Source organism: Thunnus maccoyii, chromosome 9 (genome assembly GCF_910596095.1).
Source record: "Thunnus maccoyii chromosome 9, fThuMac1.1, whole genome shotgun sequence".
NCBI lineage: Eukaryota > Metazoa > Chordata > Actinopteri > Scombriformes > Scombridae > Thunnus > Thunnus maccoyii.
In genome coordinates, this window is record NC_056541.1 from 22394596 (window position 1) to 22412197 (window position 17602).

At 42.6% G+C, this 17602-nt stretch overlaps 1 protein-coding gene across 7 annotated transcripts in view; it reads right to left on the reverse strand.

The window, feature by feature from the left end:
- The window catches only part of fam172a (family with sequence similarity 172 member A), a 150581-nt gene that overhangs the window by 120852 nt on the left and 12127 nt on the right, over positions 1-17602 (reverse strand). For all 7 annotated transcript variants that reach the window (XM_042421383.1, XM_042421388.1, XM_042421387.1 and 4 more), the window contains 2 exons: positions 12334-12399; positions 10585-10776 (listed from right to left, as the gene is read on the reverse strand). In XM_042421383.1, the coding sequence (XP_042277317.1) occupies positions 10585-10776; positions 12334-12399 (258 nt within the window). The remainder of the gene's footprint in view (positions 1-10584; positions 10777-12333; positions 12400-17602) is intronic.

Below are 17602 nucleotides of genomic sequence, written 5' to 3' on the forward strand. Positions count from 1 at the left end.
ACAATGGTTCAGTTGCCGAAGGCGATACCTCTGGCTTGGGCGTGCATTGCTACAAACACAGTAAGTGAGCCAACACCTCTGTTATGCACATACTAACATGTAATTACTACGTTTTCATCTCTGGCCATTAGATAAATATCTTAAAAACAAAACTCTGCCTGTATTTTTCATGTGATGAGCATAATCTCAATCAATTAAAGGCATAATTTTAATCGATTCATGGGTATACAGTACTTGTGGGTGTGTGGGTCTGTGTGTTACAGGCATGACAATTTTCACTTCAAGCTTGACTGCAGATGTTGTCGCCTTCTTCAGTCACCCAATGAAGAGCAGCATGTCGGTGCCTTCCTGGAGCCGAGCAAAACCGTCCTCACGTGGTGTCCCGATCAGAATGTGATTCTGCGTTCTTACTTTGGTCACATGCATTTACTTGATGCTTGCTTTATTTGGGTGTACAGTATTGGTATGAGTGACTGTGTGTGTGTTTTGTCACTGTAGCTGCGTTTCTGGGTGTGTGCCTCAGCGTACTGTGTTCTGAGCTCAGGTTGACATTCGTTTGACTGACATCGGGGGCGACAGCAGCACAGTGGCATATGGTAACCGCCTGCTAACCGCTAAAACTTGACATCAGCGCAAACAAGTCAGCCAAGCATGGCATAGTGTGCTCCTAAGAGGGTTAAGGGATAGGCTGTCAGCATACGGTGGGATAATAACACCTATCACAAGCATCATAATACCAGATAAAGGGGAAGGGAGCCAGATCAAATATACAGGTTGGTGGGGACTCCGGCAAAACCAATGACAAGTTACACACAAAAAAATAACAGGTAAACTGTAACGGATCCAAACATGTGCTGTGTGGTTGTTGTGGATCCTGATCTCATTGTTACACAGCCGGAAATGTAAAGAGACTCATTCACACAAAAAGGGCTGCCTCAAACATGGCATTTACAAGCATCTCTCATCTAGATTGTGTTTACAGGTGATGTAGTTGGATTATATTCACACCTGGCCTTAACATGTCTCTTTACACAGATCTAACTTCTCCTTCCTTTGCCAAAACAAACATTGTGACACACATCACTTCCTCACACAATATTCATACAGAAGGTGACAGTAAATACCCCGTCTGGCTTGTTCCTCATCCTCTGGTAATTTGACACTTTTTTGAAAAGTAAGCTACTATGAGAGCAGTCTGATGCTTTCTGCTTGGATCTGTGTGCTTAATGTTATCTCTGCCTATGAAGCTACTATGAATGGATTCACTGCATTTTCACATGAGACCAAATGCATCTCTGAACATGTCAAGAGGTGATTTGGTTGACCACACCTTCAATTGGTCTTTGCTTTTAAACATGGATTTTTATGCATTTTTGTGTCCAAGACAAACTGCATGTTGCATGATGCATATTGCGCAGGCCACAAAAAAACACACAGACGCAAACAGTTATTCACTGACCCACTGAGCTGCAGAAGACAAAAGAGCTGCAGACAAATCTGATCACTGATGTCATCTCTCCTCATTGTCTCATCTTTCTTTTGCACAGACAACACAAGCACACATCTCGAAACACTGAGACACTGCTGTCACTGCCATGATCTGATGTACCGAAATGTACATTTCACATCCACAGAAAATGCAGGACAATATCAGTCTCAAAAGACAGATAAGCCTTCAAATAAAGATTCCATCTTCAACGTCTGGTCACAGAGAGGGACAGAAAACACACAAGAGCAGACAGCTACAAGACTCTAATTCATACGAGTGAACACAGATAAAAACGCAGTCTCAAATAAATGCATGGGATATTACTGATCATCTATATATGACAAATAATCCAGTGGGCCAAATGATTGAAAATAGCGTCCTGTTGTTAGCGTCAAACACTACTGAGGAAAAACTGTCTCTAAAAACTGTATTTCAAATTTCTACAAGAAAACCAGAGCCTTCTCACAGCATCTATTTTCATTTCTAACCACAGAGCTTGCACTAAAACTATTAACAGAAAGATTTGTTGTTGTTTGTCTCTAACCCTATTGTACCTCCTGGAACCCTGGTAACCCCTATTTAAGCACTGGGTTTCCTCTCATCGATCAAAGTGTGGCACACACAGTCCAGGAGCATGACACTGGCACTGGAAAGCTTACAGCAGGTTTCAACTTTGACCCAAGAGATGCTCAGCAGCAGATTGTGTGTGTCTGTGCTTGCTTGTGTTTGCGCGTGTGTGTACTTGAGTGTAAATTCACATACGGGTCACCTATCTGCTCACCACTAGCTCCTCGCAAAACTCAATTTCCTCTCGGAGTGTCCACAGCTAAGCACTTTTAACCTCTGGAAAACCTGCTGCGATGGAGGATACATGCAAAATTTACAAGAGGATGAAGCGTATGCCTGTGTGTGTGTGTGTGTCTGCGTGTAATATTAATTGACTCAAACACATATACCCACCTGTACCCAAAAAAGAAGTAAAGGCTGTTACATTACAGCTGTCAGATACTGAACATGTTGCTGCACAGGCTGATGAATTGTGGAAAACATTGTGGAGGATTTTTCTGTGCATGTCTTTTGTGTGTGTGTGTGTGTGTGTGTGTGTGCGCCTGTGTGTGTTGGCCGTAGAGGAGTGTTCCCAGGGAGAGAGTGAGGAGGTATCCACCACACACTGCCTGGGGCCCTCTGGAGGAGAGACTAAACAAGACCTTCCCATTGGGACGCGCACACACAGCCTGCAGCTGCAAATGACCTACTACCCACCTCACACACAGACATACGCGCACGCACACACACACACACACTCACTCACACGCATGAAGAGAAAAGCCTTTTAGATTATATAATTTGTTAATTTCAAGAGCAAAAATAAAGTCAATTATCACACGTGGACTAATGAACGTACACTCCCAAATATCAAAGTCTTCCTCTCTCATTCTCTTCTGTTTTTCATCCTCCTGTTCTTTCCATACTCCCCCAAGCAACATGGTGGCATGCAGCCTGGAAACTGACACACCAAACAACTCTCAACAGCTTTTTCAATTATGTGCATCTATGTTTGAATGAATGTGCGTGTACAGTGCATCCAATAAGTTGTGTGCTTTTTTTTCTAACATCTGTACTTGTCATGTTCAATTTATGGATTCACAGTGGTGGTTCCTTAACTTTTTTAAAACCATGGCGCCCTGGTGGCACACAAACACATACTCATGCAACCTTTTAAGCTTAACATGACATAGTAAATATCTGTTATCAACATTTCTTTTAGGTCTATTTACTGTGAAAAATATATAATGAAATGTTATTAAAAAGGAACACCAGAAACTGGAAACAAATCATACCACATCCCTGGCCGGTTTTTACAGCATCCCAGGGTTTCACAACAGCCATTTTGGGAACCACAGATCTATGACGCTACGTTTAAAGTCAGTCTGTTCAATTTGTATTACTTCTAGATCAAGAATCCTCTAATGCAATTTTCAGGTGTGTAAATCTAGAGGTACTTTGTACCAAATAGAAAGCATAGAAAACTTGCCAGAGTTAATATACTGTTACTCTGAAAGTGTTAAAATCAACACTTCCTATGTTTATAGAGGCCAATCAACACTTATTAACACCACATTTGCTGTGTTTTCCCCTGAATTGCTGCTCTTAGCCCAAATGTGAAATATCATAATGCATGCTTGCTCACACACTTGTGTGAATTACGTATCTCGCAGATTTGCACTGAATGTAAATTACAGATGCCACTGGTAATTACGATAATGACAGGAACTCCCAAAAGAAAATTCATTTTAAATGGGGCTTGATACATAACGTGAAGAACATGTCCTACACCAATGACATACAGAAACAATGATAAAAAAACCATGAGATATGACCTTTCACCTACAGTTTGTGTTTAGAAAATACTTCAAATCCATGGTAAACTGTCGTTCCCATTCATCAGTGTCTTGTGAAACAATAGCGTGCGTGTTTTCCTAGAGGAAGCCTGAGGATGAACATATCTTCTTCATATCGTTCTCTGACTGACAAATAAAGGCTCCCTGCCAACAGAAACTCAATGAGACCACAATCAATATACTGCTACAAGGTGCACACACACATGCGCAAACGCACACTCATATAAACTACACAGATAGGGAATGATGTACGATTACCTGGAGCACATAACAATCAGCTGCATGCTCATACAGTATGCACATGCACACACTCTTGTACTGCAAGTGCACACACACACACAGATGCGCGCACTGAAAGACACTTAATATGCAAATAATTTTTTTTACAACAGGGACAGCACTCCATTGTTCATGTGGACGAAGGGGGGCAGATAGATAGATAAATAGGTCTCTAGATAGCTAGCTTGGACCCCAGTTGATGAGATTTCACATACAGCAGCAGCAGTGCTGTTAGGACAGGGAATACCACCACAAAATAATGTTTTCTCTCCCTCTGATCAATTTTTAATTTGGCCCGTGCAGCCGAGCCCTTGGCGGGCCTGGCCCCGGTAATTATGGTGGGTTATTGACAGCTGCCTTCCCATGGGAGGCTATTTAAAAGAGGTTTAACCCCTGAGCAAGTCCAGGCCCCACACCCGCCTTTGAAGGTGTCAAGTGCATTGATCTAAGCTGCGGGATGTGCTGGGACCTCTCCACCTGGAGGTGTGTGTATGCCTGTATTTGCGTGTGTTGGTTGCAGGGCTGCTATTACAAGGCCATGGCAAGGCGGAGCATCTTTTGACCCCTACACAGACACACCCACACACACACACGGGCGCACACACAAACACACACACACACACACATACAGAAAGAAAATGTCCTCTGGCTAAACCTGGCTGGCTGGATAGAATGATACCTATCTGGCCCCTGTAGCCACCTGATGCCCCGAGATAGGCTGTACACACACTGTACATACAATGTTATCACTAGGCTACACACACACACACACACCCACACACACACACAAACAGGTTAACTCACAGCTCGGGGGGAATTAGAAGAACTAATGAGAAAGGAGGAGGAGGAAGAATGGTGATTGGAGAGACAGACAGAGAAGAGAGAGAGGAATATCCTCACAGCACACAGGGCCATGACACAAGACAGGCAGAAGCCAAAGTGTGAAGCTGATGTTGAAGAAGACATCATCCAGCTAAAAAAGGAGGAGGGGGGGCAGCATGACAGAAATTAAAAGAGGATTTCTGTGTTTGAGTTTGTCTGCCTCGCTGCCCCCTTTCAGCCTCCCATTGAAATTCTGGGCAGATACAAACCCCTAGGCTTTTGACACACTTTTGAAAACACCACACCCCCTCTTTCTTTCCAGTGGGTCTCCAGTGTCGAGCCTGACTCACTATCAAGAGAGAGACAGAGAGAGACGGAGAGAGGTGGGTGAGAAGGAAGGAGGCAAGACGGGGGCTGTAGATCTGTTTTTGTATTAGCACCTTCCAAATTAAATTAAGTCATTCTTGAAGGCTTTTTATTGTTTGTGTGTGTACGCATGCAGTTAACAATTTGGGAATTGTCAGACTTGATATTGTTGATCAATTAATTCCTATTTGAAATATCTAACATGCTAAGAAAGACAACTTTAAATTGCTAAACTTTTTTTAATTTAGGTGAGCACTTTTAACCATCTGAAAAAAACTGAACTACCAACATAACTTCTCTAGAAATCATGTATGTATCTGTATGGCTGATAAAAATTACTATAACTTCTACGAATACTGAAAATTAATTGAGATTGAATACAAAGCATTTTGGAAGAGAGCATTGAAATTGATTCCAGCCAATAACACTGCAAAAACAAAATCTGACGACTGCAGAAAAGTTGGGGGAAATGTCAACAAGTGATATAAAGTCTCTACAAAATGTGGTCTTTTTCTTTTCTCACACTCATCCACATGAGTGATTTAGGAGAGCCATGTCCTGACAACAGTATATACGTGTTCTCTTTCAATTCTGACACAAATTTACACAAGTTGAAAGTGCTCCTGTAACTCCAACAGCTATCCATACACAGATACTATAACTAATGATCCCACCTTTCAATACTTCCTCCTTTCTCAATTATTCTGTCTGTAACCTCACAATCTACACACACTCTCTCTCTCTCTCTCTCTCTCTCTCTCTCTCCCTCCTGTCCCACCCCCCTCCAAACCCCTTGGCGCCCACCCTCCACCTCCACCATCTCAGTCTTAGGATGCAGAGCAGTGACAGGGCCAGAAGGTAATGATACAGCTGCCATGATGCAACAAGCAGACCTGTCGACTGTCAGGAATTGAAATCATGAAGGAATAAGCTGTCATTAAGAGGCCCTCTCCCAGTAGTGGAGCTGTCAGACGCCTGCCTTCTGCCTACTCTCTCTCTCTCCATACTCCCATCTCTCCTCTACCAGTCCCACCCCATTTGCAGTCACTGCCTCGCCCTCCTCTCATTTCTCTCTTCCTGCTTCAATCCTCTCTGTACCCCTCTCCTTCTTTCCACTTCTGTCCTCTTCCTACCAATCGTAACCCTCCTCCCTCTCTGCACCCCCAGACACCCCCCCCCCTCTCCAACCCCATCTCAGATTCCTCTTTTCCACCTCTTTCCCCAACTCCCTGGTTGTTGCTGGAGCAAGCTCCTCTCACCTGTCATTTTACCTCTAGGCTATGGGAATAGCACCACTTCCATGTGCACACACACACATGTACATAAAGTCAACATGTATGAGATCTGCACACACAGCACGAAGGCTTCCCTTAACCCGGTGCTACTGTATACACTGTGCCAAACACCACAAGCACACCTTCTGCCAGATGTGATGTGTTTGTGTCTGCGTCTGTGTGTATGCTTTCTCTGTGTGCACACGTCCATTTGTATATATTTTAGACTTATATTAACATATACGTTTTGCCAGCTTATCCATGTGTCATCATCATATAGCAGCATGACAAAGATATGTCATATTTGTAGACAGGAACATGGTGGATATGGGAGGCAGAGACAGGCGATGGGGTGCAAATGTTGTCTAAGAGACAGGATGCCCCAAGATTCACCCCTGAATGTGATGGTGTGTGTGCATGTATGTGGTGTGAAGGGCCTGATTAACTAGCGCAATCAGCTATTTTTCCCACAAGCCCCTGATTGGCAGTGGTGATCCCATCGGAAGAGAGGAAAGGCTGACTCGAGCTTCCAAGGAACATGGTTAAGAATTTCAGAGTGGTGCTTTAACACACACATATGCCGTAGTCTTGTGCCGCATGCACACACAAACATTACAGTAGTACTGTGTCTCTTTTGTGTGTGTGTCTGTGTGTGCTCATGAGTGTGTGTTTTGTAAAGCCACAAGCTCCCCCCATATTTCCCCGAATGCACTCCAGTTGACCCTTTGCTGCAGGCTTTGAATTTCCAATCAACTTCCCATGAGTAACTTCACACGAGCTGCACTCGAGGCAACAGATTCCTGCTACGAAACATTTTTGTAAAATGGGGCCTAATCTAAACATAATAAAATACATGCTCAAAATGTCAACATCTGACCCAACACTGCACTTAACAAAATTTGCAAATCAAAAATATTGAGTAATTGTCATAATGCCAGAGTCATACAGCCACACAGAATCAGGTTGTTCTAAAGATGATTTACAAATACGTTTCCATGCTAAACTTCGAATGTCTACATCGATGACAGTCCCGTTGAAGGAATATTACACTTTCAGATCTCACATGTCTTACATGGCTGTGTATCAGCAGCCTATTTCCAGTTCTTTTTTTAATGAAGTGGTGTAATATACTTCTTTCCTCAAGCTAGTTCATCAACCTCTTTCTCAGTTAGTCATTTCCTGCATTTTCCCAGAGTGGTTTTGACAAGTCAGTGTGAGTTTTGCATTGCATTCAGCTGTGGGTTATGTGTGTAGGTGGAGAGACTAATACTGATAGCTAGAGCTGTCGTGGTATTGTTTTCCTCACCGCACAAATTAGCGAAGCCGTTCAAACTGCCGTGGTAACCGTCATAAAAAAAAAAAAGAAACCTCAGATGTTACAAAATAATTGGTTCCTAAATACCATAAACTTTTCAAATGCATTTATTCCTGTAGTAGTCTATTCTTTATAGCCTCTATAGTCTAAATGTCTATCTTTATGACTTATGTCTCTAAATGTCTTATCATGTCATTCGGCACGTCATTCTTTATGTCAAGCCTGAGAGAATAACTGTTGTCCCATCACTTGAGCCACTCACTCAGCGGTGAAGTGGCTCAGCTTGACTCTGCGGTGGGCGTGACGTGATTGCGTTACTGCAGAAACCGTGGCGGCTCTACTGATAGCCACAGAGATAGCAATAAAAAGAGCTTCCCGCTGAGTAAAAGCGACCACCTGCCCAGTTTAATAACCCATAATAACTATTCTCATAAAATGTATTATATATTATATTACTGTATAAATGTAGGCCATCTATTCTAATTTTCATTGTTTTATCATACTGACTAATTATGTGGTATAACTTTTGAGCATACTTCAATCTCAAGCATCCACTGAAAAATACCACACTGAATAACCACTATAACGCATACTGCTGATGAGTATGTAGTATGTCACTAGTTTCAATTATTTTGCTTGTGGTTTCACTGATTAGTTCCTCCCTCTCTGCCTGAAGGGGAACAAATCATCAAAATCAGCTAATGGCATGTTAGGTTGAGAGGAACACCAGCAGGCTCTTGGCCCTCCATGGCACATTGCATTGGAGTGGTATATTGCTCTGTCACAGTAGTAATGGCTGGCTGGCTGTCCTTGAGGTGGTCTCCCCACAGTCTTGCTTGTTCACAGGATTCTGCTCTTAATATGGCGTAACGCTGCTGATCAGGGATTTTGTTGTTGTGTCTGTATTTGCTGTGTCACAGAGCTGCCATCCCTCTGTGCTGTCATTCATTTGAGAGCTGTTGACCAAACATGTTTTATTGCTTGTATTCTGCATACCTGCGAATTAAGGTACAGCGAATATAACTCTACGTTTTCTTTAGATGGTACAAAACTGTAGCTCTAATTCCTGTATATTCATTTCAAAACATCCACACAATTTTCACAGTATGACATACTAAACCACAAACATGCCCCTAATAGATGCAGACAGCATGCATTGACTGTAAATGTGTGTGCCTGTCTTTCCAGTGCGCACACGGAGTACAAGGCATGTGTGTGGTAAATGCCTGGATGATGATTTGTCAGGGTGTAAGAACATGATTTCTTGTTTACTATGATGAATGAGCAACACTCACACTACACACACCATGTTCTCTATATCTAAGCTGTCACTTTGGCTCTCTGCAGCACAACACTGCCTTCTCCAACTGTAATACCAGCCAGGGTAACTGTAATTCAAAGACAGTCTCGGGGTAGCTGAATCATCCGTTAGCACACACATGGACACACAGGCACGCAAACCCAACCTCTCCCGTTGTTGTACACAGCAGGAGAGGGCTTTGCACAGCAGTGAAAGTCTTTAAGGTATTCAGATGGACGAAACGGGCGAACGAGGGGGAGAGGGAGAGCTGGATCTCCTCTAAGTCAATTTGAACAGCGGGCCGATGAAATTACACAGGTAGTCGTGGCCAGGCTGGCAAATGAGCAAAGAGATGGGGATGAAAATAATAAGACAGGCAGAGCCACTTTTTGCTTGCTGACACACAGTTGTATACACTCGTGTGTAATCATATGGCAGAGAAAGAGAAACTAATCTATATTTTACATGATTTCTTCCTCTCTCTCAGCTCAGTCATCCATGAATACATAGTACTACATAGGAAATCATGCATAATAAGAATGCATAAATATTTTTGTGTTATAGTTATGATTATGTTGAGGAATATGCTTCATTTTACTAACAAGACAATATAAACCTTGATTCTGGGTTGAGAACTGTACATTTATAGTGTTATTTAAGATTATGCGTTTGCACCTGTGAATGAATGTCTGCTTGTTGTTATTTGCCTCTGTGATTATATGATGCTGTGGAGTGCTGAAATTACTCATACTCATATAATTTCTCATATGACCTTAGGACAAAGTTTCCTTTCACTACACACTTGTGTACATTGTAAAATGAAGTGAAACATAATTGAGTTGACGCAGTACATCCGGAGACTAAGCTATGAAAGCACACAGCAACAACAAATTACCACAACCACATTTAAACCTCCAGTCAAATAAAACAAAATACCACGACACAATGCCTCTGACTGTGCCACAAAGTTTTCCACAGTGCAAACTATTCAAACCAGCCCTTCAAATAAACAGTCTGCCTGTGTGTTACATTTGTAACACCAATATCACATCAGGCTACTGTGGTAGTGGTGGTACCAGTGGCTGCATGGTGAGCACACTGCATGCCTTTTTTTACCCCAAAACCCACAAACCCTGCACACCACAGACATGCAACAGGTTATACTTTGCAAAGGATAAACTGCAAGAAAAAAGAAAATGAAGGACAGAATTTAGTATTTATTTTGTCCTCAGTGCACCAAGCTCATCTGTCCATCTTGGTGAAAGATCAAAACAGGGCATCTTGGATCAAAGATCAAAAAATCAGATTGCTCGAGTGTCTTTTGTTGTTCCCCCTACCTCCATGGCTCTGGTGATGAAGGGGATCTGCGTCCCTGAGTCCAGGTCCTGGTTGATGATGAGTCTGCGGGCCCACTGACCGGCCCGCACCACACCGCTGCCCTGGATCAGCACCAGTAGCTTGGACGGGTTGGACAAGGCATTAGGGCTCATGTAGATAAAACTGGAGGGCTCATCGTCTGTGGCATCTACCTGAACGTTCAGGGAAACACAGGTTACCTTGTGTCACTGACGTACATCAAAATATGTCAAAATCTCATATAAGGAAATTTGTATACTTTCCCAGTGATGTTCACTATTTTTTTAAACTGCTGAACTGCTTGGGACATTTTACTCAATCAAAATCAAAATGAATCCTTGCCGTTCTGTGCAACAGCAGCAAATGCAAAGATGATCAAATTGTGATTTTATAATTAGAGCTTTAATTTCTGTTGCTTCAACGAATCGCCTGATAATGATTATGAAAAGAAACGTTGGGAGTTCTCTTATGTAACATGCATGAGTTTAAGGAGAAACAGCCTACTCCTCTGTGGCTTTTGTAATTAGAAAGCTCATATGCATCACCACACTAATCATCAATAATCATGATTAGAAAACAGCCTTTGTGTGATTAAAACTGAGGCAGAAAGTAATACAGACAGAAAGAGAGGCTAAGCGAGTGAGTGTTTGTGTGTGTGTATGCGCTCCGTCCACATCCCATGCGTCGTCGCATCCCTCCCAAGTATGCCTGGAGGAATCTCTAAGGAGACAAACACTGTCCATAAAAGCCATGGGTGGCAGCTGCAAGAACTTAATCCAAGCAGACAAAGAGAGCCGAGTGTGGGGGAGAAAATCTTACCCTTTTTTCTCTTGTGCTCCCTCATTCCCTTTCCCTATACTTGGCTGCAGTTAATCTTCTTAAAATCTGCGGTCACAAGTTCAATGCCACGCAGGTGGACAGACCCACCACTAACACACAAATACATACACACACACACACGCCATATACATGCAGGCGGGTGGGCAGCAGAAAAGCAGAACAGAGCCATTTTCCAGAGGAATAATGAGATAAATAGGCCAGGCAGATAAACCAGTAAAAGTGTATAGGGGCTAATGAAAGGCGCTGAGTCTCTGGCTAGGTGATTTATGGACACTGTTAGTGCTGGTGCTAACTCTGCTTCTAAACACCAGCGCTGCCTAACATCCCTATAAATGCAGCCTGAAAAATGATCACAACTTTTAGAAACAGAAAAAAGAACAGGAACGGAGGGGTAAAGGGGGGCAGAAAGAGACAAACATGCTTCCAACAACAGATAAAAGGGATCAAGTGTGTGCTCTGAGCCTGGATGAGCTGGGCAAAGAATAACTCCATGATGGCAGAGTAGAAAGTCCCCTTCAGCGCAAATGAATGCAAAACAGATTAAGCATCAGCATGCTGCGCCGCTGCGCCTTTGAAATGACACGTCACAATACAGTTAATTTGTTGAGGAGACACTTTTACACAAAGGATGTGGGCAGAGGAGGGGGTAATAGAAAGAGAGGAAGTAAGAGAGAAACTGAGTGAGATAGAAAAAGAAAGACAAAGACTGAGAGGAGAGCTGACTCCTCACAATCCCCTTTTCTTTATTTTTTTTTAAACAGGACACTCAATATCATAATCACACTCTGAAGCCTAAGCATTTACGTCAATTTTCATATTTAATACTCCCTTTAATCTTCAAGGGCATTAAATCAAAGAGGAAAATGCCTCTTTTCACTCTGGGTACTTACTGGCAGGATTGCTTTAGTCATGTTGCACTTTTTCTCCAACAGCTCATAAACATACTGAGTGATGATCTGGAGAGAAAAAAAAAACACACACACACACAGGCAGACATTACATTGATAATACTGTCTACTGCAATTAATATTTTCATATTGCTGTTGATACAAATCCATCCAAAAAAAAGTAAACTAAACTGTTGTGTGTATGTGTGAACAAGTAATAGCAACCACTGTCATACTTGCAAACAGAATAAAAAATACTATTCAAAACCCTTGTTTGCCCCCTGGCGTGTGTGCGTGTGTGCGCACATGAGCTACTTGAAAGGGTCTGGATTGTACTGTGTGTGTGTGTGTGTGTGTGTGTGTCTGTGTGTGTGTGCGCGTGTGTGTGTGTGCGCGAATCACAGTGCAGTGAGAGTGTTGAGGTTGTAAGTGCCAGGAGAGGAAATCTCCTGTACAAGCGAAGGGCTGATGTAAGTTATGTTTATCCCCGCAGCCACAGCACTAAAGAACCTTGTATACCGAGTCATTCCAACCCCAGGCCAAGCCTTTCATGGTTCAGTGACATTAACAACTTTCTATTCCATTTTCCTTATTTTCTCTTTCCTTTCCTCCTTCCTTTCTTCTCTCCACGTCTTGCTCAGCTGAGAACTGAAAGAAACACTCTGTGGAACAGATTTTCGACTTTTGATCGGATGTTAGAGAAAGACAGAGGAGTAAAGAGTAATAACAGATGACAGGGCACAAAATCACTAGCAGTAAACTGTGTTGGAGATATTGCTGCTGTGATGATGTCGCCCCAGCATATGTCAGGACAGACCCTATGTCCAGTCCGTGTCATGACAATGCTGTGTTAGGTGGAGGGACAGCAGGGAGAGCTGTGCAACATGCTGTCCTGCCCTGCTGTGAAGTTTCACTTTGGTTAGCTTTATAGCATCAGCCTAACTAAATCAGGCAACCAAAGGCTAGCAGTGGCGCCACCGCTAAAAAGCGTGTCCGAATCCCAGTCACGCTCTCTAGTCAGAGACCGACCAACTGACATACCCCAAACACAAACAAGGATCAAGAAAGTCATGTCTCACAGTACAGATCATGCTTAGCTCTGATTTATGTGTGGAAAGGGACAAAACTGTACTAGTATTTGATAGTACTCACTTAAGTCAGTGGGATTCATCCTCTGGGTACCATTAATGTCTGTATAAATCTATGAAAACCAAATTAAAAGTAAACACTCTGTATAAGGTACAGTATATGTACCAGAGGTGTAGTACAGCTGCATGACAATAACAAAGAATCTCAAAAAATAGTCAGGAAGCTAGACTTAAACTAACATGACAACATTTGTTCAAGTTCCTTGGAGGAGTAAGAAAATCTCTGCCGCCACTGTTGACATGACTGGTAGAAATATGCAGCAGATTAATACCAAAAAGTGAGAAAAGCCAAGACAAGATTCTTTTAGGCCACAAGCTGCTTAGCTTTATAATTTTTGGCACACAATACAAAATATTTTCTATTCCCATTAACCACAGGACAATGAAATTATACATATCCCTAAATTACATGTTCCAAACTCCAAACACATTTTAAATGGCATGAATTTGAGAGAATGTCTGCTATCTGATCTTGAAGGTGGCAGATTATTCTCCACACAGCTGATCTTTTACAGAGGAAGGAAAGGACAACAAAAGGCCAAAGTTAAGAGAACTTGAAATGGTTTCTACATTTGAGTCAAATGTGAATTCTCATGAATAATCACAATATTGCCATACTCTTTTATGCCTGAAAGAAACTCAATCCTAACTTGATTTACTGCTTATAGACAACATGCAAGAATAAAATTATGCACCAGACACATATTACCCTTATGACAGCCAATCAAAGGCCAGCAGACAGACTAAATGAGATGATCGATCTACTGTTTGACCCTGTAAAGGGAGGGGAAAAAAAAGCTAGAGGAGCTAAAACAACCTCACCTCACCCCAACCCACCAAACCTCCAACAGCTAATTCACTAAAATGTCAGCCAGTCTGATGAAGACTAAAATGATTCGGGGCCTCAGTATGCTAGTGTTTAATGACATCAACAATAAGCCTCACAGGAAATTTCATTTGCACTACGTTATTTGTTCAGTGCCTCAGGTGGCTCGAAAACCATCTGATATGGAATAAGGAGAGAGACGAATGGAGGAGAGAAGGGAGAAAAAAAGTGGGAAGAATGCAAGAGTTTCACTGTGTGAATGTGTTTCCGCTGATGAAAGGATACTATAACAATCTAACATCCAAATTTGTACAGGCTGTGTGGTAATCTCTATGTTTTAGCTCATACTATAAACTGCCAGATGACCTTTTCAGTGAACAATATACGATCAGATCAAAGGTCAGAGCTAAAAAAGTGAATAGTTGCAGCATTCCAATGGATCATACTCAGAAAATATTTTTTAGAAACAATGGAATAGACTCAGAGCTGAGGCACAGAACTCACGTAGTGATGCACACACATACTCGCGCACACACACACACATGTGCACACCCAGCCAACCTCCTTCTGTGTGGGCCTCTGTGGACTATGTCTCAGCAGCTGATCAGTACAATAAGAAAAGCCTCTTTGTCACCTAATTACCAATGTGTTATAAGTGCTTTAATGAAATGCCTGCAGGAAGCAACGCTGAGTGCCTGCATTGTCGGGATTGGATGATAGGAGAAGCATGAGGAGTGGATTTGCCAAATAATATTAAGACACACAAAGGGACACATAGGGAGGGGGTGAGAGAGAAAAACAGAAAGAGAGAGAGAGAAAGATAAGAGCAACCTGAATCAATCCAAATCAATAGGTTTCATGATAATAAGCATGCTTACAATGCCTTTCTATCTGCAACAAATATATAATATCATTCATGCTGACAAGATATTGTACGGGTGCAACATTACATAAAATGTCAATGTAAACTTGGATTCCCTGTCTATCATAAAACATGTGATCTGAAGTCCCAGACTGCACAATTCCAAGTCCAAAGACATAGTTTCCCCCAACGGAGACACACACACACACACATAAATGACCATGACTGACAGTTTATGAAACATGTAGCCCTCACTATGTAGACACTACAATGACCTGTGGGTCACACAGAGTCAGACTTCACTGAGGTAAAAAAAGAAGCAAAAATAGGTAAAAAAAGGAGATTTCAAGCAGCAATTCAATTGTCTTCTAGGACACCCGGGTGATGATGTATCCCTGAACAACGGCAAGCTTTCTACATGACCGTGCGAGCGATCGTGGGAGAGTCTGAAATAGACCTGCTGCGGCTGAGGTCACCTCTGTGTCTGTGGTTTGTTTGGTAGGGGAAGCATTGTGGCGATGAAGCAAGAACAGAGGGATCAGGGAGGAAGGAAGGGACTTAGAGGAGGGCTCAGTGGGAGGAAAGAAGGAAGACAAGAAGGGAGAGATGGAGAGGTAATCCCCAGGAGCCAGAATCTCGTGCCAGCTCCCACTGTGGTGAACAGCTGAGAGGAGAAGGAGCTGTGGAAGCCGGTATGGAGGGGGAGAGAGAACAGTACAGTACGTGGCCTTGATAAGAGCCCTTTAAAGTGGGTGGGCTGTGACTTCAAGTCCAAGCAAACCTCTGGTCATCCCCATAACAATCTCTTCATCACACTCATAAACACACCGGGCCAAGGTCTTAATGAAGACCGCTGTGGCTGCAAAGTTGATGTTTTTTAAACTCCTCACTACAAAGAGAGAGAAAGACCTCCCACATTATGGGTGCACATGTGTCAGTTAATGTGCGTGCGTGTTCTCCCACTGATTAGAACAGTCATGCCTGGTTTGGCTGACCGCACCTGAGGCTATAAGGAGATGATCCTTCCCGGGCATGCACAAAACAAACATGAGGAGGAAGAAAACCAGAACAGGAAGAGGAGGATAGATGAAGACCATGAGTAAGGAAAATATGAAGAGAAAAGGAGGATAGGAATCAGAGGGCTATAAAAAAAAAAAAGAGGCAGGGAGGATAAAGGTTGAGATGGTCAAGGGCAATGGAAAAACTGAGGTGATTACAGGAGAAGAAAAGATAGCAGTAATCTCAAACCGACCCTGAGAGGAGATTACAAATCATGATGTGTTTATCAAGATTGTTCTAAGTGTCAAAAAGATAAGTGAAACACAAGACTGTAATAATACAAATAAAATAATACAAAAGTCTTTGTGTATGTCAGGGTAATATTCAACTGAAAATTTCAGCTATAGCACAAAACTTCATAAAACTAATTTTGAATTATCTGAGGTCATATTTACAAAGGCCTCATTGGGTTTTCAGTTTAAATAATGTAACTGAAGATATTCTAACATTTACTGGGGGCCCATGAAGCCACACCGGTTTGTCTCATAAACTCCGATTACCAACCATGTGCACAAATATACTCAAGACAGCGAACACATACTGTACAGTATACACAAATACACAAGTAGCTCATGTACAGACACACACACCTCTTGTCTCTCTAGTCCAGAGCCCTCTCCAAAAGCCACTTAGCCATAGAAACCAGAGAGCAAGAAAACGCATCAAAGCTGTTTATATAATGAAACTGAAAGAGCTGCTCCATGCCGTATCACTGACTACACCCAGGAAAGCATTCCTTCTTCTCCAGAGAATAGAAGAGAGGAAGAAGGAAAAAAAAAAAAAAAAAAAAGAAAATCCCCCGAACAATGCAGCACAACAACAGTGGCAACAACAGCAAAGCATACTCAAAGAGAGAGAGACTGCGAAAATGAGAGAGAGCATGAGGCAATAGAAAGGTTGTTTATTTTAAGTCAGCCTTGTGTACCAACAGAAAGTGGTATTAAAATAGGGCCTATTGTTGTGAATTTGTGATCTGTCAGTCCATGTGGGAAACAAAGAGAGATAGAGAGAGAGAGAGAGACTGGTGTTATTCCCATGAGGTCTCTGTCATTCTTCTGTCAGAGGAGAGAGGGCTCTCCAGGGGAAGAGAAAGTTCTCAGACACAGACTGACAGACAGACTGTTTACACTTAGCGTAGATATTCCTCTCTCTCGTTCCTTCTCCTCCCTCCCTGCGCTACTCATCCTAATGGCATCGTAATGACCTCCTCAGGTGTTAACTGAGAAGCCGGTGGAGGGCTAATTCAAAGTAAAGTACTGTTTGCCACCATGGGTGCCGGCGGTAGCGACAGATGCCAGCGCTGTAACTACCAGCCCTCGTGTCTTTTCTCTGACACCCCCCTCAACTACTCCCACCCCCTGTCCAATTCCCTTCTCT